This window comes from Hyaena hyaena, unplaced genomic scaffold (assembly GCF_003009895.1).
Source record: "Hyaena hyaena isolate Hyena2069 unplaced genomic scaffold, ASM300989v1 scaffold_17, whole genome shotgun sequence".
NCBI classification, from domain to species: domain Eukaryota; kingdom Metazoa; phylum Chordata; class Mammalia; order Carnivora; family Hyaenidae; genus Hyaena; species Hyaena hyaena.
Window position 1 is genome coordinate 6,979,912 of NW_024080648.1, and position 23,540 is coordinate 7,003,451.

The 23,540-nt window shown below is 36.1% G+C and overlaps 1 protein-coding gene across 4 annotated transcripts in view; it reads left to right on the forward strand.

Moving 5' to 3' along the window:
- WRN (WRN RecQ like helicase) overlaps window positions 1-23,540 on the forward strand; it is a 141,170-nt gene that overhangs the window by 105,650 nt on the left and 11,980 nt on the right. For 3 of the 4 annotated variants that reach the window (XM_039220865.1, XM_039220886.1, XM_039220874.1), the window contains 9 exons: window positions 4,322-4,492; window positions 4,570-4,667; window positions 5,476-5,551; window positions 6,519-6,592; window positions 11,580-11,655; window positions 11,891-12,003; window positions 14,526-14,640; window positions 18,050-18,181; window positions 20,586-20,748. In XM_039220865.1, coding sequence (XP_039076796.1) covers window positions 4,322-4,492; window positions 4,570-4,667; window positions 5,476-5,551; window positions 6,519-6,592; window positions 11,580-11,655; window positions 11,891-12,003; window positions 14,526-14,640; window positions 18,050-18,181; window positions 20,586-20,748 — 1,018 coding nt within the window. The remainder of the gene's footprint in view (window positions 1-4,321; window positions 4,493-4,569; window positions 4,668-5,475; window positions 5,552-6,518; window positions 6,593-11,579; window positions 11,656-11,890; window positions 12,004-14,525; window positions 14,641-18,049; window positions 18,182-20,585; window positions 20,749-23,540) is intronic. The other variant, XM_039220879.1, reaches the window with a different exon arrangement.

A 23,540-nucleotide genomic window follows, 5' to 3' on the forward strand; every position in this document is an offset into this window, starting at 1 on the left:
GAGGTTTAAATTTTAAGTTAGAGCTTATACCTATATTTCCCCACTAGTGATTAAACATCGTGTGTGTGTGTGTGTGTGTGTGTGTGTGTGTGTGTGTGTGTGTGTAAGGTACTGTGTTTTGTGGGGAATCCAAAGCTGAATTTTTATGAAATTCATCATCTATTATGGAAGATGTTAACAATAGATAGATAGATAGATAGATAGATAGATAGATAGATAGATAGATAGATAGATATTAAAGTATAGTGTAGTGCTGAAAGAGATAAAGGACATACAAGTAGATCTAAGTCCTTGAGAGAGTGCCTGTTAATACCTGGGAAATTAGAGAGAAATCTTTGTGATTCTACCAGTATCACTGGAGCTTCTTTTTTTTTTGTGAGAGATACAGTAGATTTTAGCATTCAAGAGATGAAATGAAGGAAGAAAGGTGGAGGAGAATGTGACATTCCTGCCAGAAAAATGACCACACAAAACAGTTGTGATTTTTAAAGAAGTTACTTCAGAGAAGTGGCAGGTGCATTTGTTTTCTCTATCAGGTAGAGGTTCAAATATTTTGCTTTTATCAGAAAGTGATACTTTGGCTCGTGTGTCCCATCCAGTCTGCTCACTTCATTCAAACTCTTATCCATTAATTAGTAGGTTTCCACATTCCTTGATATGCCATTTTGGTGTTCCTTATTTTCCTAACCTAATTTTTAAAAGAAAAGAGTGAGATGATTTCCCTCTTTGAGTGTGTCTTATAGAACTGTAGATTCCTAGAGCAAAAAGACTGTTTAACCCTCTGCAGGCCCTTATTTTACAGTAATTGGTACTGAATCCCAGAAAGTTAGAGGACCTGCCCTGGTCATACTGTTACCTTGTTGCAGAATCAGGATGAGCAAGCAGCTTTCCTGACTACTGTTTAGTGCCTTTTCTATTTATTATGCGGTTCACAGGCAGTTTTACACTTTTATTTTTGGGTTGAATGATCTGGAGATATTAGAATGAATGCAATTTGTAAGGGATGTGTGTGAAATATGCCTTCCTTAAAATCTGTGCCCAAATCCAGTAGTCTCTATAGCAGCATTCTGGGCATGAGGATTGCCATGGACACAAGACGATGTAAATTTATTCAACGGTACACACTATTCATGATGACTATTGATCATGAGGGGAGGGACAGTTACTCCCGGCTGATTAGAAAAGTATTTCATTGTTTCGTACCATTAAATGTGTTCATTGCCTTCAGGCTAATTTTTTTTTTCTTTCTTTTTTATAAAAGGAAAGGCTAGAGGAATAATTTTTGTGTTGAAATTGCTAATAAGTATTGGTTAGGCAATTTAATACCTTTGGTGTTACCAGTTTGCAAGCGTAGAATCTCCTGTAAGTATAACCCCCTGGCACAGAGTGCCATTACAGGTGTTACAGGGAAAACCGACTAGGTACTAAGTCATAGTTTTTCTTTTAGATTAAGAAATTCAGGTTGAGTTACAGGATCAGCTGTTAACTAATAAAAAGACAGTTAATGTTACTGAGCCAGGCTCTGTCTTGGTTACTCAATCTTCACCACATCCCCAGGAGTTAGAAGCTATTGTTACTACTTCCATAGCAGCTGAGGAAATAGAAGCACAGGTAAGTTAAATAGCTTGCCCAAAGTCAAGAAGGTAGTAAGTGCCAGAGCTGTGATGTGAATCAGGTAGTCTTGCTGTAGTGACTACAGTCAATGTATATGTATGTATATGTACATATATGTGTTGTGTATATATATTTGTGTGTGTGCGCGCATGCATGATCTAGTAATAAAAGATTAGAACTAGTACTCTTGAGGTCTGAATTCTACTCCTAGTTTTAGGACCTTAGGCTTCCACTTAACATCTTTGAGCCTCTGATTATTTGTTTGCAACATGAGGTTAAAAATAACCAAGTAGATAAAAGAGCTCCAGTGTTCTTTTTAGCTCTGAAAGTCTGTGATGTTTGATTTTAAACATTATGTTCAAGTCAACTCAAGGTCGGTTGGTATAGGTAAGGATTGTTAACAAGAAAAACAGTACCATGTTGTACCTGGGTGTTTCTGTTTCTCTAAATCTTGTTCCAGTAAACTTTTGGTAAGTATAACCATCATGGTATTAAAGCTCATTACTTAGCTATTTTAAAAAAAATTTTTTTTTAGCATTTATTCAGTTTTGAGAGACAGAGAATGAGTGTGGAAGGGGCAGAGAGAGAGGGAGACACAGAATCTGAAACAGGCTGAGCCATCAGCACAGAGCCTGATGTGGGGCTCGAACCCACAAACTGTGAGATCATGACCTGAGCTGAAGTCAGATGCTTAACCGACTGAGCCACCCAGGCACCCCTACTTAGCTATTTTAATAAAAAGACTTCTATATCTATTTTTATTTTTAAAATAATTAGAATGCTTGTTACAGACTCTGTTAACTAAGCCTATCAGAAGCCTATGTGTTAAGCTCAGTATCTAGGCACTGCTGTATCTCTGATCAGAATTCATTCCAGTTTAATCTAATTGCAGCCTAGATTTCCTCTGTTGAGGGATGAGCTCTATTTAGGCTCTTTCACTTATATTTACGTGTTTAACATTCCAGAATGATAAACTGGTAGCTATAACATTCTTATCAGTTGAATAAAACCAGTATGTTTGTAATAGAGAGACTTTATAGTGTTTGAGTTATGTCTGCTGGAATTCCATTCTGTAAATTGTTTTGATTTTGATCCCTGCGTTTTTAAATGCATTGGTTGTTAAACCTTCATGGAGTATAGGTGAAATGTAAAAATGTTGAATGACAGGCTGTGCCTGTTTCTAAAATTTTAGTCTATTTTTAAAATTTTTAGAATATAGTAACCTCTTGACATATTCAAGGGATGAATATTTTTGAAACATAAGTATAACCTAAAATACAGAATTTATATTAGCTTATGATCACTCTGAGTAATTTAAAAGGAAAAGTATTTACTACTGGACATTTAATAGCTTATGGTATTGTTGATAAGATTGTACTGTATGGTCGATCCTAAGAGCTGCTGCGTCTGCTGTTACAAGAAGCTATCTGTCAGCTTGGCCTGCCACCGCTACAGCACCGGACCCCAAAGTGGACCGAAAAGGGAGCTGTAACAATCAGGGAGGTTCCACTTGTGCCTGCTCTGGTGACCACTCTGCACTCGCTATAATCTGTATCCAAAAAAATGGATGTCTCTTGATACTCTGGAAGCCAGCAGTTGTATGCGGGGTTCTGCACTAACACTTCCTCATAAAAACCAGACACCTCCACGATCCTGCATACCTGCAAAAATAGCGCAAGAGTAGCCTTACCTCAACTTCCTGCTTATAGATGTCATGGAAAAATGCCTCTGATTAGTGGAACTTAAATCATAGCCAGAACTCTAGCTGAAAGGGATTTTGAGAAACAGTATTTGTAACTTTCCAGATTCTGCAGTAAAAGAAGTCACAGTGGATGGTTAGAATGACCCTTGAACTACCATCTGCCCTATTCACCACAAATACGTTAGACAGCAACTTTCCGTAAAGCACTCTGTCCATGTAACACTATGGACAATTAACGGTGCTACTTAAATGTTTAGGGTAAGTGAAGGAGGTAGGAAAAGGGCAGAGTGAATGGAAAAGTACTTTATCGGGGGGAAGGTGGGAAGAGTCATTTCCATTAGATGACAGGAGAATTGCATGTGATGGACTAGCTTCCCCAACATTGCTAAAACTTGATAGCTTATGAAGAGTCTTCAGTTTGGAATCTTCTCTGAGGGAGGAAAAAAACTCTCAAAAATAGCAACTGTGTAGCCTGCACTTGGTTTTTCTGGGGTATCTCAGTCAAGCAGCTAAATAAGAAATGATTAAGGAAACTTTGCAGTACATCTTGAACAAAAGCACCACAAATATAGCCATGCAGTAGAAAGTGAGTTTTGGTGCACTCACTGATTACTAGCTATTGGGTCACACTGCCTCCTAACACCCAGGCTCCTAGTCTCGTGCTGCAGATGATGATTCCTGTTTCCAGACAATGTATGTTTATAAAAGGCCTAAATAGCCTAGGTTAAATATTCCAAACATATCCAAAGCCTATGCACTAGAAAATGCATGTAAATGATATGCAGAGTTACCTGTCATTATTTTAGACAGAAAAGCAACTCTTATTTTGATTATATATTTATTTATGACTTAAGTATTCAGAACAAGCAGGATGGGCATAAAATTTTATAAGTTTTTAAAGCTGAAATTTGGTGTTAAACCCCAAAAATGAATAGACAGTTGTTTTACTTATCCTGTTTAACTCAGTAAAGCATTTTTAGATACTTATTTTATTCCTATTTTCAGAATTCCCAGCGTCTTACAGATTGGCATCGCAGACATGATTTATTTGGCACTGGCAAGGATCACACAAAGAGTTGGTGGAAGGCTTTGTCCCGTCAGCTCATGACTGAGGGATTCTTGATAGAAATTCCTGGGCCTGCCAAATTTGTAAGGATTTGTGCTCTTACAAAAAAGGTAAACAATGTAGAAGTCTACCTGTTTGATTTAGTTTTCCTCACTGTGCATTAAGAAATTCTTCTTGTATTCAACAGGGTAGAGATTGGCTTCATAAAGCCAAAACAGAATTTCCTAAGAAACTTATCCTTCAAGCCAATGAAGAATTGTGTTTAACAGAGTTTCCTCAACCAAGGTTTGTTTTTCAGTTTTTTTTAACTTCTGGATTTATTGTTGTTAACATGTAAATTATACCAATTTACAGATGCCACAAAGATAAAATGAGTAAAGATTGTTTTGGCATACCTCTTTTAGCTAGTTTGAGGGTGGGAGTCAGTGGGTGAGAGAGAAATCATAGAACATTTCCTTGGTTGAGAGAAGGCAGTTGAGGTATTTAGAAAGCTGCTTTCCCCTTGATTAATGAAGCAGCGCGGAGATCAATGTTGAAGAGTCAGTTTATCATATTTCCTTCTTGTGGTAGAAAGTGGGAAGGGAATGTACTTCTTGCCTTCTTTTTAGTATCTTTACATGTTATTGATCATTTGGTTTTTTCCTTTTTTAAAAAAAATGAGATACAATTGACATATAACATTGTGTAAGTTTGCAATATACAACATGTTGGTTTGGTAGGTTTATAGACTACAATATGATAACTACAGTAGCTTAAGTAACACTTTTGTCATGTCAAATAATTATCATTTCCTTTCTGTGTTGAGAACAACCTAGTCTCTTTGCAACTTTGAAATTTATAATACAGTGTTGTTGACTGTAATTGTTTATAATTGTGTATTGTCAATTTTTCTTTTAAACTTAAAAAACTTTAAAGAGCTTAAGAAGCACTTTCCAGAGCTTGTTTTTAAAAAAAAAATTATTTTAAACAATTCTCAGTTCTGAAACGGTAATGGAATCTTATCTCCCTTTCTGAGAGTGGAGGAATGATGATATTAGATAATTCGATAATTACACTTTGACATTTGAGATAACTTAATTTTATTATTTTTCAGTTCTAAAACTGTATCACTTGGCATGGAACAGTGTTCCTATACTCAAGAACCAACTGAATTAACTGCAGAGAGGAAGGTTTGTTTGTTAAAGAGGTGGTTCTTATTTATTTCCTTCCTTATTGAATGAAATGCTTTATATAACAAAGCACAAACTTTGGAAAGAGTAGCAAAATGAACAGAATAAAATATGCACTATATAATTTCTCAGATTAATAACAGACATATTTGAGAAATAACTTACTTTGATTTTTTAAATGTTTATTTGTTTTTGACAGAGAGAGAGAGAGAGAGAAAGAGAGAGTCCACAAGCAGGGGAGGGGTAGAGAGAGAGGGAGACACAGAATCTGAAGCAGGCTCCAGGCTCCGAGATGTCAGCACAGACCCTGATGCGGGGCTTGAACCCACAAACTGTGAGATCCTGACCTGAGCTGAAGTCAAATGCTGAACTCATTGAGCCACCCAGGCACCCCTATTTTGATTTTGTTATAGCCTATTTTATAATTCATTTGGTCTGGAAATTTTTTACACATTATGATACATATAACTGATAGAAAAAAAATAAGCCTGATTCCTAAATGTTCTCAGTAAAGCTATACAAAACACACTCACACACACACATGCATATATACAGTCTTGTTTTATGTTTTGAATCTTAGATAACTATTATAGATTAAATACCCACAGGCAGACTTCAGCTAATTGGAACATTAGAGTAATAGGAAAATGTGCTGAATTAAATTTTTTGGTAAAGCTTTTGTTTTATTAAAGTATGCAGAATGTAACTGAATCATTTTGTAACTTTGGCCTCTGCTATGTCTCAAGTAATTATTTTGATCATATATTCTCTATAGATTTGAGAGGATTAGGATTAACTGCCTGTAGCTTCGTAGAAGTTGATAATTTACTAGTTTATGTTCAGGTGGTTTATTTGATGACTTACAGGAGAAATTGTAATTGTGAGATTTTGTATCATATTCTTTTTATATTTAAAAGTTTTTGAAACTTTGAATTTTCTTAATGGAACTTTCTATGTTTAAAACCAGTGTAACTTGGAGAAGATGTATTCTTACAAAGCATCTGATAAAATTTCTTCTGGGAGTAACATTCCTAAACGAAGGTACAGAGTTGAAAATTTTTATTTTCTATGCTTACTATATCAGTACCTTTTTTCTTTCTTTCCTAAAGATAAACATCTATCAGATGTTGGGCTGTTTCATTGGCAGAAGGAAATTAAAGTTAAAGCATAAGCATCCAGTGTTATAATTATTAAAGAAGACCTGTAAAATGATAGTATTAACATTAATTTAATAGCTAACACTTCATGGGTATTATTTTTTGCCAAACTATGTACTAAATGTTAAGTGTTTTATTTGTAATATCTCATTTAATTCTTACAACATCCTATGAGTTAACCACTACTATTTATTCCCATTTTAAAGTTGAAGATACCAAGGGTGAAGAGGTTAACTAACGTGTTCAGTCACACATCGCTAATACCAGAGCTGACTTTCAAATCTGTATTTGTCAACCTCGAGCGTACAAACACTCTTTATATTTGTATAAAATATATATTTCCAGCCCATTTAAAATATATCTTACAGCAACATAAAATGGTAAATATTAGAGTTGGTAGAAATAACGAATGTACCTATTGTACTTTGGAGCTTAATACCTGACTTGCTGACTTAATGAAAGTATGGAGAATGTACAGAATTACAGAAGGTCTGAAGATGGAGAATTTGAAAAACTTGTCAGGACCTATACCCAGATTATTGAATGGACTATGTTTATATATGTATCAGGGAAAATAAATTAGTGTGCTCTGATACTGTTACTTTCTTTAAAAAAATTTTTTTAAGTTGATTTATTTTGAGAGAAAGAGAGCACATAAGCCCAAACAAGGGAGGGGCAGAGAGAGCAGGAGAGAGAATCCCAAGCAGGCCCTGCATTGTCAGCACTGAGCCCTACACGGGGCTTGACCTCAGAAACCGTGAGTCGTGAGCTGAGCTGAAACCAAGAGTCAGATGCCTAACGGACTGAGCCACCCAGGCGCCCTGATACTGTTACTTTCTAATGGATTGCTCACTTAGAGAATACTACTTTGGATCTGACAAACATTTACCGTAATACATCTTCCACTCAAAACAATTTCTTTTTGTTTAGATATGGAGTAATTGATTACTATGTTTTATGTAAGCAAAAAGGTTAAGTGTATAAAACAATATATCCATTCAGTATGCTAAAGCAGTTCTTCATTTAAGCATTTACTGTGTTTTTGCTAGGCATCTTCTTTGTGCCAGGTGTTATTCTAGGCAATGGGGTTGAATGGGGAAAACTAGAGACATAGCCCCTGGCCCTCCCAGGGTTTATACTCTGGTGAGATATACAGGTAAGGGAACATAAAATTACAATCCAGGGTTGTAACACTTTGGAAAAGCACTTTGGAAGTGACATTTGAGGCTTAAATAGAAGTGAAGTAAAATGAGGGGAAGTTTTATGATCAGAGGAATGGCCCATATTTTAAAATCTGAAAGCAAGAGAGGGTATGATGTGGTTGAGGAACTCAACAGTATGCTAGCAATTAGCTGGTAGAGGGAAGAGAGGGAGTGGTAAATATTTAAGACTGGAGAATTAAATGGGGTCCAGAATATCCAGTTTCCTTTCTAGCACTCAACTTGATCATAAAGGCAGTTGATCTGAGAGCTAAGGAAGGATTTTCACTATTCAGCTCTGTCCCTGAGCCCTGCAGAAAGTAAGCGTCTGCAGCTATGGGAGAAGGAGCAGCTACGTAGGATAGTGACATCAAACTTATGATTGAGAACAGAGGTCGACATTTCCATAGAGGATCAGATAGTAAATAATTTAGGCTTGTGGGTCATGTGGCTTCTGTCTAACTACTCCACTTTGCTGTTGTAGCCTTAAAGCAGCCATAGATGATATGTAAAGAAAGGAATGTGGCTGTATTCCAATAAAACTTTATTTATGGACACTGAAATTTGAATTTCATATAATTTTCACATGTCACAAAATGTTCTTTTGATTTTTTTAAGTTGTTTAAAAATGTAAGAAACCATTCTTAGCTTACAAAACTTACCAGAACACATGAATTTGTCCCAGGCACCCTAGTGTACGGACTCGATCCGTGACTCTTGCTGTGGAGGGAATAGAGGGCTGGAGGATCAGAGTGTAGAGACACAAGTAAGAAGGCTATTGCAGTAGCATTTGCAAAAGAAGATGGGGACATAGATGAGGGAAGTGGCAGTGGGCATGGAAAGAAATAGAACTGTAAGATATTCAGGAGATAGAATTGTTAGGACCTGGTGATTGAAAAGACAGGTGGGCTAAGGAAAATGGAGAACTTGAACTTGACACTTAGATTTCTGTCTTTGATTATGGGTAAGAGTGTTGTCTCCCTTCACTGGCAACATAAGAGGAACACAGATTTGAGAGAGCATTGGATATTAAGGGGACGAGGAGTTTATTGATAGATGTACTGAGTTTGAGACACCTGTGGAGTGGTCCAGGTATTAATTTTAATGTATGGGCTTAGTGTAGAGAAGTGAGAAATAGGCTTACCCATAAATAACTGTTATTTTAAAGTTTATTTGAATTTTCATTAAAATAGTTCATGTGGGGGTGTGTGGATGGAGTTGGTTAAGCATGGGACTCTGGATTTTGGCTCAGGTCATTATCTCATGGATTGTGAGATTGAGGCCCTCCGGGCACTCCATGATGACAGCGTGGAGCCTGCTTGGGATTCTCTCTCTCTCTCTCTCTGTTCCTCCCTAGCATGTACACACTCTCTCTCAAAATAAATAAACACTTAAAAAATAATACATGTACATGGTTTTAAAATTGGTACCTAATGGCATATCACAAAACACACCAGTTCACAGCCTTTAGAAAACTACTTTGTCCTGTTCTGTAGAGCAGTCATCCTCAAATCTTCCAGCTGGGCTCTCTGATATTTGCCTCCATATTTCTTTTCTTTTTTTTTTTAAACATTTTTTTAATGTTTTATTTATTTCTAGGAGAGAGAGAGAGAGAGAGACAGCGTGAGCAGGGGAGGGTCAGAGAGAGAGGGAGTCACAGACTGAAACAGGCTCCAGGCTTTGAGCTGGCAGTCAGCACAGAGCCCGATGCGGGGCTCGAACCCACAAACCGCGAGATCATGACCTAAGCGAAAGTCGGACTCTCAACCGACTAAGTCACCCAGGCGCCCCATTGCCTCCATATTTCTAAGTGACATACTTAGTGCCCTACTATAGTTTTGGAAATTTTTTTGTTGACATCCTATAATGGTGGATTAGGGCTTATCTCCCATATCTCCTCCCCTCATTTCCCTTCCTTCAATTCTCTCTGTGACCAAAACAATTATATTTCAAGTTTTGGTCATAGTAACAATTTGTTTTTATGTTATTAAACCTACTCAAACATTATATACCACTACGCCAAACTTTGTTACTATGGCCACCACTACCTTAATTTTCTTTGATGTTAGTAATTGTCTTTTTTGTTTTTTCTGCTTGGTTTTTAGTGTTCTTGTTACTTATTTTTCTTTTCCCTTGTTTTCATCTCTTTTTGTTTGATTATTCTCTTAGAGAGTTCCTTGACTTTTTATTCCCTTCCATCTAGTAAGATTTTAATTTTATTTATCAGAAATTTAATTTCTAAGAACTGTTTCTTTTTCTCTTTTCTTTCTTTTACATAACAATCTTTTCTTGTTGCGTGGATACATCTCCACTTTTTGGTGCTTTTCATTATAGTTATTTTGATCTTTTCTTCTGTGCACTTGTAATAACATTCATAGGCAAAATATTTTTCATCAAATGTTCTCCACATATATTTCTGCTTTAGGACTATATTACCCAAAATTTGCCAGTATATATGATAAAGTTTATTTGTGACATAAGATAAAATACCATTTTGCAAACAGTACATTAGTATAAAGACTTTTATAAATACTAAGATAAAGGTCAATGTAATTATATTATTTAAAACAAATTTATAATTATCTTGAGTAACCTGATATTACTAATTCTTTCAACTGGGGTGTCTTTTCTCAGGCTTATATCTACTTATTTTAGTGATAAGATGTGATAATTGTGAAACTCTTACCTTACGCTGTATATTTTGAATTCTTAGAACAGAGAAATTTATAAACATTTCTCAGATATCAAATATGTTTCCCCCTTTCTTTACCAAAGGAGGGCTTTATTTAAATGTGACATCTTTTATATGGGCTATTCCATATAGTTTCATTTATATAACATTTCCTCTTTCTAATTACTTTATCAGTGAGAAATGCTTGTTGTAGAAAATGGTTTTCTTTTGGAGTGCCTGTGTGGCTCAGTTGGTTCAGTGTCTGACTTTGGTTCAGGTCATGATCTCACAGCTCGTGGGTCCGAGCCCTGTGTCAGGCTGTGTGCTGACAGCCATCTTAGAGCCTGGAGCCTGTTTCAGATTCTGTGTCTCCCTCTCTCTCTGACCCTCCCCTGCTCACACTGTCTCTGTCTCTCAGAAATAAATAAAAACATTTAAAAAATTTAAAAAAAAGAAAATGGTTTTCTATCTAGTTTGCTGCCTGGACCTTCCATGTTGTTTGCTAATTGGGTGGTTTTTAATCTTTCTTTTAAGGAGTCAAAAGCAGTAGTATTTTCTTTGGCTTATTTTTGTTTGATTCTGAAGAAAAGTGTGAACAATTTGATCAATCCCATGCTCATGTGCCTCACCAACCAAAAATTAGTAATATCACAGTAAAGAATCATTGATTATCTCTCTCTTGGTCAAAAAAGAGTTATCTTCATTATAGACAGGGAGTATTTCAAAGCATTTAGTTGAGGATGAGGAGAGGGCAAATGCTGTTTTTAAGTATACTAATTTTTGATCAATTCCAATTAGTTTTAACTATACCATTATAATGAATGCATTTGAGTGAAATTGTTTAAAATCTAGGCTGTCATATATCACAGTTATGTTACTGGTATTATGAAGAATAAATGTTACTATGGACTTGGAACAATATTCTCATTTTGGAGGTTAAGTGAAAGGTGACCTTGGAGAAAGAAAAGCTTTTATAATTTATATTCTTTTAAATATTTTAGCATCACGGTACATTCACCAGCAAAATCTTACAAGTCCTCAGAACCTGTTATTTCAACTCAAGAGCAGGAAACTCAGGTATGGCTTTCGTGAAAAGGCAGTATTTGAAAGGATAGTTGTGAACATATGCATGCTTAAAATTTTGTTGCCAGTATTTTAAAAATTGTTCCCTAGCAAGGAGTCTGAGATGCAGTTTATTTTTCATCCTAAGAGAAAATGTAATTATCTGAAGCTCTAAAAATAAAAGACTGGATTTTTCCAAGTACATTAAAAAAAAAAAAAATGTTGAGTTGTTTCTTTGTTCTTTGTTCAGACTATGCTGTATGGGAAACTGATGGAAGCTAGGCAGAAACATGCCAATCAAAAGGATGTTCCTCCCGCTATTCTGGCAACAAATAAGATACTGCTGGATATGGCCAAATTAAGGTAAACTGTCCGTTTGTATATGTTCTATCTTACTTTCTTCTAACATAATATATTTGTACCATAGATTGTTAAGTGATAGTATGACTTTGGGTCCAGCTGCCCTGTCTATGCGTTGACTTCCCAATCTCCCACGCTACTGCCCACAATCTCTCTACCGAGCTACAGTCCCACATTTCTATGTGAATGAAAACCAACTGTTTTCAGCAATCAGATTCATTATATATAAAATCTAACTTCTTATCCACAAAGACTCCATACATGAATTTCAGGCAACTACCGAAACTCTTCTTTCTGAATTTCTTATTTTTGTTAGTTCATACCACCATGTTCTCAGTGATGCACGTTTAAAACCCCTGGTATTATCTTCACTCCTCTAACGTGGATCCCCATGTTGGTCTTATTTAAAAGTTTTGAGACTTTTTCATTTAAATATTCCTTATGTGTCTGTGTATTCTGTCCTCTTTCTTTTAGTAACACCCCGTTAGTTTGGACCAGTGCCCCTGGACTATTGCAAAAGCCAGTGACTAGCAAAAGCTAGTTACTTTTTCCTTCATCTTTCCCTCTCTGTTTCATCTGATACATGAGACTAAATCAGTCTTTATCCTATTGTACTTCTGCTTAACTAGTTCCCCACTGTCTTAATTTCTTTAGCTTATAATTCAGGCCTCTCTGTTTATGGACTTGAACCTCCTTTTCCAGCCAAGTCACAGGATTTTGAATGGTTTATCTTATCTAGGTTGTTTACAGTTGGTTGAAGACCCCCTTTCAACTTCCATATATTTACTTATAGTGTTGATTCTGCCTTGTAGTTTCTCTGATTCCCCAAAACTCCTTTTAGGAAATCCTTCAAGATCTGTCTTTATTAATTATTTTTTTCCATGAAGTCTTATATGCTCTTAACAGCAAAGTAATTCTCAGGAACTTGTAAAGGACTTTAATTTAAAAAAATTTTTTTTAATTTTTTAAAGCTTACTTAATTTTTGAGAGAGGGGGAACACAAGCAGGGGAGGGGCAGAGAGAGAGGGAGGAACAGAATCTGAAGCAGGCTCCAGGCTCTGAGCTGTCAGCACAGAGCCCGACGCAGGGCTCAAACCCAGGAACCGTGAGATCACGACCTGAGCTTAACCGACTGAGCCACTCAGGTGCTCTGGAATTTGTAAAGGACTTTAAAATGTAAATTTAAAAGATGCTTCTGTAGCACTTCTTACATAATGCTTTTCTTATTTTTTTGTTATTATTCTTGGTATATATGTGTTCTATCTTCGAGATTTTAAACTCTGTGAATAAAGACACTATGTTCCTCATCATTTTCTGTCTAGTACAATGCCTAATAAATACAAGTTGGTCAATAAATATTTTGAAGAAATTATTAACAAAGAATAGTTGTTTGGTAACTGTATTCATCTTTTATACTTTCTTTTAAAAAATTGTTTTTTGTCACTAAATTTTATCTAAAAGATGTTACTTTAGTGTAGAAATTTTAATAATATAACATAGTACTTATATTTTATAATAATTGTTTCATTAAAAATAGATATTCATGGGTGCCTGGGTGGCTCTGTTATTAAGCGTCTGATTCTGGATTTTGGCTCAGGTAATGATCTCATGGTCATAGGATCAAACCTCATGTCAGGCTCTGCACTGACCATACAGAGCTGGCTTAGAATTCTCTCTCTCCCTCTGTATGCCCCGTGTCTCAAAAATAATAATAATAAATAATCCAAGACCACACTTTAATATTTAGTAAAGATGTTTAAAAGAAAAGGAATAATCATTAGATTGGCAGATTTTTAGAAAGTAGACCACATACAGTCTCTTGGATATTGGACATGATAAGAAATATTGAGTTAAAAGCCCAAAGCAGTTAGCAGGTTTATTGTTACAGGTAAATACTTTGTAAATAATGAATAGGATTTTCTTTTTTGTTTCTTAGCCTGTTGTCTTCAATTAAGGCCTCATGGTTTTTCTTTCTTTTTTAATGTTTATTTTGAGAGAGAGCGAGAGAGAGCGAGCATGAGCGGGAGAGGGACACAGAGAGGGAAAAGAGACATTCCTAAGAAGGCTCCACACTGTCAGTGCAGACCTGACAGAGGGTTCAATCCCATGAACCTGAAGTCATGATGTGATCTGAAATCAAGAGTTGGACACTTAAACTTTTGGAGCCACCCAGGCACCCTGAGCCCCATAGTTTCTTTTCATATCTATAAAAATAGTAAGATAAGATCAGTCATAGAGTAGAACATTAGGTTGTTTCTTCATGAAATACCCTATTTATCAGTTAGAACTGTGCTTCTGTGGTGACCGTGGGGGTGGTGTTTTCATTCATAAACTGCTAAAGTAGCAAATCTGTAAATGTTGGAAAGCAAAGAAAGGCATCATAAAATGAGTGCCAGTATTACACATTGCTTTTTATTGTTGGAAAAATACATATTTGCTGTCAGTATGGTGCTAAATATCAGCTACATTACTGGGGTGATAATGTTTTAGTGGTTTCTTGACCTTTTAATTTTTTTAAATGACAGACCTACTACAGTTGAAAATGTGAAAAGGATCGATGGTGTTTCTGAAGGCAAAGCTCTTATGTTGGCCCCTCTGTTGGAAGTCATCAAACATTTCTGTCAAACAAATAACATTCAGGTAAAATACTGTGATTTTCAGGAACTGTGAGAATAAACATTTTTTGATAATTTCAGAAACACCTTTCCACAGTGGAATTTTCTCCCTTTACAGTTGACCCTTGACCAGTGTGGAGCATTAGGGGCACTGACCCTCACACAATAAAAAATTTACAGATAACTTTTGAATCCCCCAAAACTTAACTACCAGTAGCCTACTGTTGACTGGAAGACTTACTGAGAACACATACAGTCCATTAACACATTTTTTATGTTATATGTTTTACATACTATATTCTTAAAATAGAGTAAGCTAAAGAAAAGATAATGTTATTTAAAAAAATCATAAGGAAGAAACAATACATTTATGGTGCTGTACTGTATTTATTGAAAAAAAATCTACATGTAAGTGGACCTGTCCTGTTCAAACTGTGTTGTTCAAGGGTCAACTTTATTTTCATTTCCACACTGGAAACTTAGAAAATCAAGTCAGATTGTTTCTAAGGTAAATCACTACAGTAAATCACTTATAAGAACATGTTAGTTACCTATATTTATTTATTTAACATTATTTATTTAGGGGAGAGAGAGAAAGAGAGCACAAGCAGGGGATGGAGAGAGAGATTCCCAAGCAGGCTCTTCACTGTTATTACAGAGTCTGATATGGGGCTTGATCCCATGAACTGTGAGATCATGACCTGAGCTGAAATCAAGAACTGGATTCTCAACCGACTAAGCCACTCAGGTGGCCCCTCTCTTCAGTCTTAATAATGTTTTCTTCCTATCCTTTTACTTTTTGCTCCACCATAAATGACTATTTCCACATGGATCCTTTGGTTTCTTTCTTTAAACTCCACATGTAGACTCTGTTACTCGGTGTACTCCAGCATAGAAGGTGGGGCATTGTGAGGTGGGAGAAAGTCTACTAAACTCAGAATCAGGGAATCGAGAATCTAATTCCACCATTGTCTACCTGGGGAAGCCAAACATGTTTTTTAACTTCTTTGGGTTTCCATTTCCTCACATACACGGTGGAAAGGATACTTTCCTTCCCCATGTTAAAGAAACAGTGGATGAATTAGAAAGATAAAAGGAGACAGGGTGGAAATAAAAAGTTGGAAGAGTTAAAAATATGAAAGGCAGTATTTAAAAAAATTTTTTTTAAAGTTCCTTTATTTATTTTGAGAGAGAAAGGGGTGGGGAAGGGGCAGAGAGAGATGGAGAGAGAGAATCCCAAGCAGGCTCTGCACTGTCAGTGCAGAGCCCAGCGTGGGGCTGGATCTCACGAACCATGAGATCATGACCTGAGCCAAGATCAAGAGTCAGACACTTAACTGAATGAGCCACCTAGGCACCCCTGGAAGACAGTATTAAGGGGTTAGTTTTACTTGTAAGAATCTCCTATAAGCTTTGGACAGAGACATTTGGGTCCCACTTTACAAATCATCTATTTAATCTTAAATGTCTGATATGTCCTGTCACAGAATAGTTGTGTTTTGGGAGTATTATCCTTCTCTGTGAGCTTGGTTTTATACATACATGTGTGCATATGCAAATGTAAACAGTTACATTGGAATTCAAGTTTATTAACTTATAGTAAGAAATGCAACTGGAAAGCCTCACTTGACCCAGCCAGTGTGTTTTCTTCTCCTAGTGAGGAAAAACAGGTGCGGGAGGCTGGCTTATCAAACAGTTGCTTAGCAAGCCTGGAATATAACAAGGGGCATTCTGATGGTGTCTGAAGTCATCTCTAAGCATCAAGGCAGGTTGAGGCATTCTCATACACAGTTAGCTGCCCGGAAAGCTGTCCTATTCAAATCTTGTTAGCCACGGTGCCTTCTTCTCTGGACAGTGCTTGGATAGGCATTGCCTACTTTTGTCATTTTGCCTTTCCTACTTAGATGTTTCCACAACTGATCACTGTCTATCCACATAGCCTTTTATCTGCATAGAATATGATTTGATGACTTTCGCTTATTAGAATCACATTCCAACCCTACCTTCTTGAGATTAGTGCTCTCATATTACTTTGCTTAGTGTTTTGGATGTTCCTAAACCCTTTAGTCACACGTTTACAGATGATACTGTGATTTTGTCCCATAAATAATAAAATCAATAAGGATTTGTCAGCATAACTTACAGTGGTCACATTTCCAAGTCTTTGGTGTGAGAATGTCACATTGTTGCCTCCAGCTGTAGATTGTTATACAGACATACTTAGGAATCTGGCTAATGGAGTTTGATGTTAGTTAGGCATTCCTAGGAATTTAGGGCCAAATTTAACAGCGTTCAGGTCTCAGGTGGTAATACTTCATTTAATAAAAAATGCTCTTCCTTGAAAATTTCCGGGTGCCTACAAACAACATTGGATTGTATGGCCTCTCTCTTCACCAAACTGCAGTTGTGCCAGGTATCTGTGAAACTAATCTACAGGTCATTTTTCATTTAGGATAGAAATGAACTGCTGTGAGTCACAGTAAGCCAGTTTCTGTTGGATTTAATTCTTTTAATTTAGTATTGGTGCTTACCTTTTGAAAGGTAAAGTTGGGGGAGACTATTCATATATCTATGTGAACTAAGCATCATATAATTCTACCATTAACTCTCCCTTGGTCTTTATTTCAAGGTCTTGTCTTCATTAGTCTCATTTTTTCAATCCCCTCCCCACTTTTTTTCTTTTAAACATGTCTTAAGGAATTATAGAAGAATTTGGTTAATGCTTCAAGTTTAGAGCCACAGTTTGTACATATATTTTAAAACTCTATGTATATAGTGATGATATATTTACTTATGATATATTAGCAGAATTTGTGGCAATGGTATCTAAATTTGAATTTTAATTTGGTTTATTCATTCATTCAACATTCACTTCCGGGGATTAAGGAACTAATTTAGAGTCAGAGTGATCCGCATTATAGTTCATTTATTATTCCCTCTTATTGGCCAAGGGAGAGACTAGACATTTCTGGTTCTACAGCCATGTTTGCTATTATAGATATTTTATTTAAAAACTTATTCCCTCTAGCCTTATTTTATCTTTTTAAATAAATAGGTTTAAAAAAAACACAAAAAAACAGAAACAGGGGCACCTGAGTGGCTCAGTTGGTTGAGTGTCTGACTCTTACTTTTGTTTCAGGTCATGATCCCATGGTTGTGAGATCCGCACTATTATCAGCACAGAGCCTGCTTGAGATTCTCTGTCTCCCTCCTCTCTCTGCACCTCCTCTGCTTTCTCTTATGAGCATGCAGTCTTCTCTCTCTCAAAAATAAATAAACATTAAAAAAAAAAACAACCTTTTTGAGCTCTTCATAAAAAGGGGATTTTTTACTCTTCCTTAGAGACTGCCCCCTCCTAATGCCTAATGATCATATTGATACTCTATCATTATATTGATATTATTGATCATTTTGTTACATTTAAAATTTTGTAGACAGACCTCTTTCCATATACAAAACCTCTGGAAAAACAAAGGAACAGTCTGATGGTGAAAAATGGAGCATGCTCCCTTTCACACTCTGTGGCCATCACATATTCTTTATTCCAAGAAAAGAAGATGTCTTTGGTAAGTGTTTTACTTTCAAGTTAGAGGAGATTGTAACATTTATGTAAACGTGTTTTATCAGCTTTTCAAATATTAAAGTTGTGACTTGGGATAAAATTCTTCTTATTCTACGATATTTTATAGTGTTTCATTTTATATTTAATTTTAGACTAGAATGTCATTTTCTTTTTCTGCTAAGCCTACTTTTGTCAATCAACTAAAAACAGCAAGTGTACTTTAACCATGATTATTTTATAGAGGTTGTATCAGAGGTACTATTAAACACTCTTAAGCTTAGGGGTATTAGAGCAGCCATATTTTAAGACTGTATTTTTTTTTAAGGCTGGGATTAATACTTTAAAACCTATTAGCTTATGTACTGATAAGGAATAATCTCCAAGATACATTAAAGGGAAGATGCAGAGCTGCATGAAAGACACAAATATGTATGTGTATATATATGCATGCTTATTTACTGACATATCCTTGTGTGTATATACAAAAATGCATAGAACATCACTGGAAGGATATCCAAGAAGCTAGAAATAAGTTTAAAAAAAAAAACCAACACAAATACCAAACTTGTTTTTTCACTGTATCCTCTAATACTATTCTGTTTTTTAAACCATGCCTGGTGGCCTTTGAAAAACATCTTCATTGCTGTGAAAAATGGCCATATTAATGTTTTTTCACTGTTCTGGCCTAAATCCTGAAGGCTGTTGAGGTTTTTTTAAAATACACAAAATGAAGAGTATATCTCAGTGAAACAGAGACAGAATTAGGCTTCTATCTAGGTTTAATTAATTTGAATTCCTGTCCTGTCATTAAATTGATTTGGAAAATGCTATATGGTCCAATGCCTACTTTTCCTGTTTTCTGTGTCTTTATTCACTAGGCTACATTATACTTCTTATCCTGGTTAAAGTCCAGAAGAAATAAGAAAAAACAGTCCATAGCTTGTCTTCATCACTTAATAGATGTTCTAATTAAACAGTCAAATTTCTAAAACTAAAAGTACCAAAGCCATTACAGAAGAAACCAAATAATTGCATTGAACTATTTTTGAAACGAATTTATTTAAATAGTAATTTACATGTATGTGTTAAATATGCTTATATATACATAAATTGAGCATAAATATATACAGTATAACTGAATATCCAAATATGGTACTAAGAAAATTTGTTATAGCTTCCAAATTTTCTGAGTAAAGCACATTCTAATACTGTGCCATGATATGTAGTTTCATATATTATTTCATGTATTATACAGTAGTTTCATGTATTATATTACATATTCATGGTTAAAAATGTGAAGAGTGGTATATTTTCATTAATGTCTTTTGCTATTATTTTGTTGTATGTTATTGTGTAAATATCATGGTATAATTATCTGTTCCTCCCACGGGTCTGACTGAGAGGACCTGTGCCAGCTAACCACAAAATTAAACATGCCTAAGGACTAATTAATCAGGAGCAATAATACAATTAGTTCTAGGTAATTTGATGCCTGGTATCAAATAACCCTGATATTATGCACAGAGTGCATACTGCGTAGTAGAAGACGGTTGACATTTAATGAAAGTAATTTAAAACCTACCTTTGACGGATGAAAATATCCCTTCAAATGCTCTATTCTGTGAAAGTATCGACAGTCACATAAATACAGTCCAAATTCATACTTCCAAAATATATTAAAAGAGAATGTCATGAAATAATTTAGAGCTACTAAACTTTCTGAGTATTTAAAGGACTTTTATCTAATATACATCATAATTGGATTTCGAACTACCTTTGTTTAAAAAGCTACATAAATCTGTAACACTGTCCTAAATTTAAAACAATTCATATTAAGTTTAATGCTAGGCAAGAGATGACAGCCCTTACTAAATTGTAGTTATTATTTTATGAATAGAGCCAACATAAAAACTTCATTAAAGTCTTCTCAAGAACCTTTTATAGAATGCACCTGGAGCCTTACATTATCACTAAGCATTTCAGGATTTGTCTTCTTGGAAATTCATATAACTCAAGTACCATGTAGTAGTTCATTATATAGAATATTGGATTACAGTTTACTCTATTTTCAGAAGGCTGTGGCAGTTAGTCGACTTCCACAGAATGATGACTCTCTGCTGCTAATCGGTTTCTAAACCGAATAATTAAAAAGGGATGAGAAATGAGCTCTTAACTAAAGTTGGATGATTTTGTTTTATTCAATACAGTAAGTATAAAAAGTAGAACTGGAGATGTATAATGGGGGAAGTTTTGAAGAAATAGTAAACATGAAAATTTTGAATGCAAGTTCAGTGCATTGTTATTTCTCAGTGAACGTTTACCACCTGAAGGTTTCAGACCTTTAATTTGCATACAGTACAGTGCACACTTTTGAAACTTCACTGGTCGCTTTGTTCCTGTTTCTCTAGATCAGGATAGCTGAGAGCAGGATTCTGCCTCTCACCGAAGTGGGCATGCACTTGTCCCAGGCGGTGAAAGCTGGATGCCCACTCGATACGGAGCGAGCAGGCCTGACTCCAGAGGTTCAGAAGATGATTGCTGATGTTATCCGAAACCCTCCCATCAACTCAGGTGATCACTGTGACCCTTGTCTGCAGCCTTAATGACTTGAGTCATTGAACCCAGATGAAGTAAACAAGCAATCCACCAATATTTTTCACTTTACCAGCATTAACCCTTTATGCTACTATGAAAACTTTATTTGTAATGCTTTTTAATTGTTTTTCAAAATCAATCTTTCTTCCCATTATCACTCAGAAGAGACTCGTGAAAAATTCTTGGTTTCCTTTTTGGCTTTAGAGTACAACTTCCACTCCCACCCCCAAAACAATGGACTTTCTTCCTCTTCTAATTCCTGCCTCACTTTTTGAAAACAACACATTTTTTTCCACGTTCGTTGCCTGTAGCTCATTGACTTCTCATTTCCCCCTGAATCTTACAGATTCCTTGTCATTGGTTTCACTTAAGTAGCCTTATTCTAGTCAGTACAATCAGTGGTCTCAGCCACTGTGATGTTGAAGGGCTGGTCCCAGTTCTATAGGCCCCCATTAGAACGGTTTCCTCTTGTCTCTTTGCTGCAGAACCTGAGCTGTGCTGAGATCAGGCCCCTTTGCCTTCCCCTGCAGAAATTTAAAAATTATGATCTACTTTTACAGAATTAAAGATGAGCTACCTTGGAGGATTTTTCTCCCTACGTGTGCAACCTGGGCGTGTTAGAACTCAATAAATCTGATAAATATTTTCACATTCTTAGGGCAGAGCAGTAGACATAAAAAAAAGTCTTGTCTCCAAAACTGCAGTGCACATACTTAAGTTTTTATTAACTCAAAGTCTTTCCCACTTGGGAACAACTAGGCAGACCCCCCCCCCCAAATTTAGAGGTAAGGGAAATAAGATCACCCTCTGAAAACACTATCAATACTACATTAAATTGGTTAGAACAGGATATTAAAGTCACCTTAAAAGACAGCAGTAATTCTAAGTTTGAGGAAGGCTTGACTGAAGCTCTAAAGAAAGGACACCTTCATCACTTCCATTGATCAACTATGGAAGCATAGGAGAAAGACAGACAGGTAAAGTGGCAAGTCTGGGTAGTAGTCATTTAAATTATTCCCAGGGAACTAAAATTTTTCTTTCCTTTTACCTTAAAAAATTATTCATTTATTTATTTACATTTCTTTCTTTCCTCTTTTTCTTTATTTTTCTTTTTTTGGATAATACCTATGCCCAGGGTGGGGCTCAAACTCACGACCCTGATATCAAGAGTTGCATACTCTCTCGACTGAGCCAACCAGGCACCTGTAAAATTTTTTTTTATTATACCATATGAAAGTTGTACTGCCAGCTGTTTCACAAAAAGAAATATGCAATTTCTGATCCTGGCCAATGAAACTTCAAGTATATTAAGCGCCTGTTGATAAGTCATGCCAAGATCTTCTTTGAGTATTTGAGGAAGACACCTTAATAACTAATTCTGCTTCTATATCACTTCCTTGCCTTCTGGTTATAATTTGACTCCTCAAGTAGATCTGTCTATAGGGAAAGTATTTACTAGTCTTGCTAATCTGGATATTTATCTGTGTGATAATTGTGAATTCATAATTGTAAATCATGGAATTAACAGTTTGTGAACATGGTTAATGTGGATTTGGTAAGGTTAAAGTAGGTGTCTGAATCTGAAAACCTGAGGGCCATATCCTGGACTGTGATAAAATATCTAAGCTTACTTAGCTGTGAGTCATCTTTTTTTTTTTTTAATGTTTTATTTATTTCTTGGAGAGAGACAGCATGAGCAGTGGAGGGTCAGAGAGAGAGGGAGTCACAAACTGAAACAGGCTCCAGGCTCTGAGCTGGCAGTCAGCACAGAGCCCAACACGGGGCTCGAACCCACGAACCGAGAGATCATGACCTAAGCGAAAGTCGGACACTTAACCGACTAAGCCACCCAGGCGCCCCAAGCTGTGAGTCATCTTATGAGAAAGGTAGGCAGCTGTCCTGGTCACATTCCAATTGTTCCAACTCCAGCAGCCACCTAACTCAAAATTAAGGTAGATGAAGGAAAACCATAATTACTTTGTAAGGTTAGAACTGTGACGATATCAAACCTCTCTTTCCCCAGTGCATACTCTCTTAGAGGAAGTCAACAACCTGGATGCCTTCTTGATTTTAATACTTGTGGAATTATTTTTTTCCTTCGTGTATGTATAATCTCTCAGGACTTAAAGAAATGTTTGTCTTTTGATGAGCCTGTTGGATAGTAGGCAGTGTTCTCTCAAAGAATTTGTGCAGTTCTTTTTCCCTTCTTCTTCTTCTTTTATTTTATTTTATTTTATTTTATTTTATTTTACTGTTGACAACTGTGTTTGCTGTCATTGGCTACCTTCCTTAAATCCTGAAGACTGGCAGATGTGTTAGCCTGGTCAGTGAGGGCAATGGCTCTGGTAACAGCTGGTCTGCTTCAATATAGGCTGTACCATTTCAGTGCCATGTGACCTTGGGGAAATTACCCAGTCTCCTCCCCAAGCCCCAGTTTCCTCATCTTAACATTTTTTTAATGTTTATTTTATTTTAGTGTGTGTGTGAGAGATAGAGCGCAAGGAGGAGGGGGTAGAGAGGGAGACACAAAATCCGAAGCAGGCTCCAGGCTCTGAGCTGTCAGCATAGAGCTTGATGTGGGGCTCAAACTCAAAACACAAGATCATGACCAAAGCGGAAGTCAGATGCTTAACCAACTGAACCACCAGGCTCCTCTCAGTTTCCTCATATTTAAAACAGGGTGGGATAACATTACCTCTGTTACAGAATTTGTGAGATATAGTTGGATACTGCACGGAGTGCTTTGGTACGTAGTAAGTATTTCATAG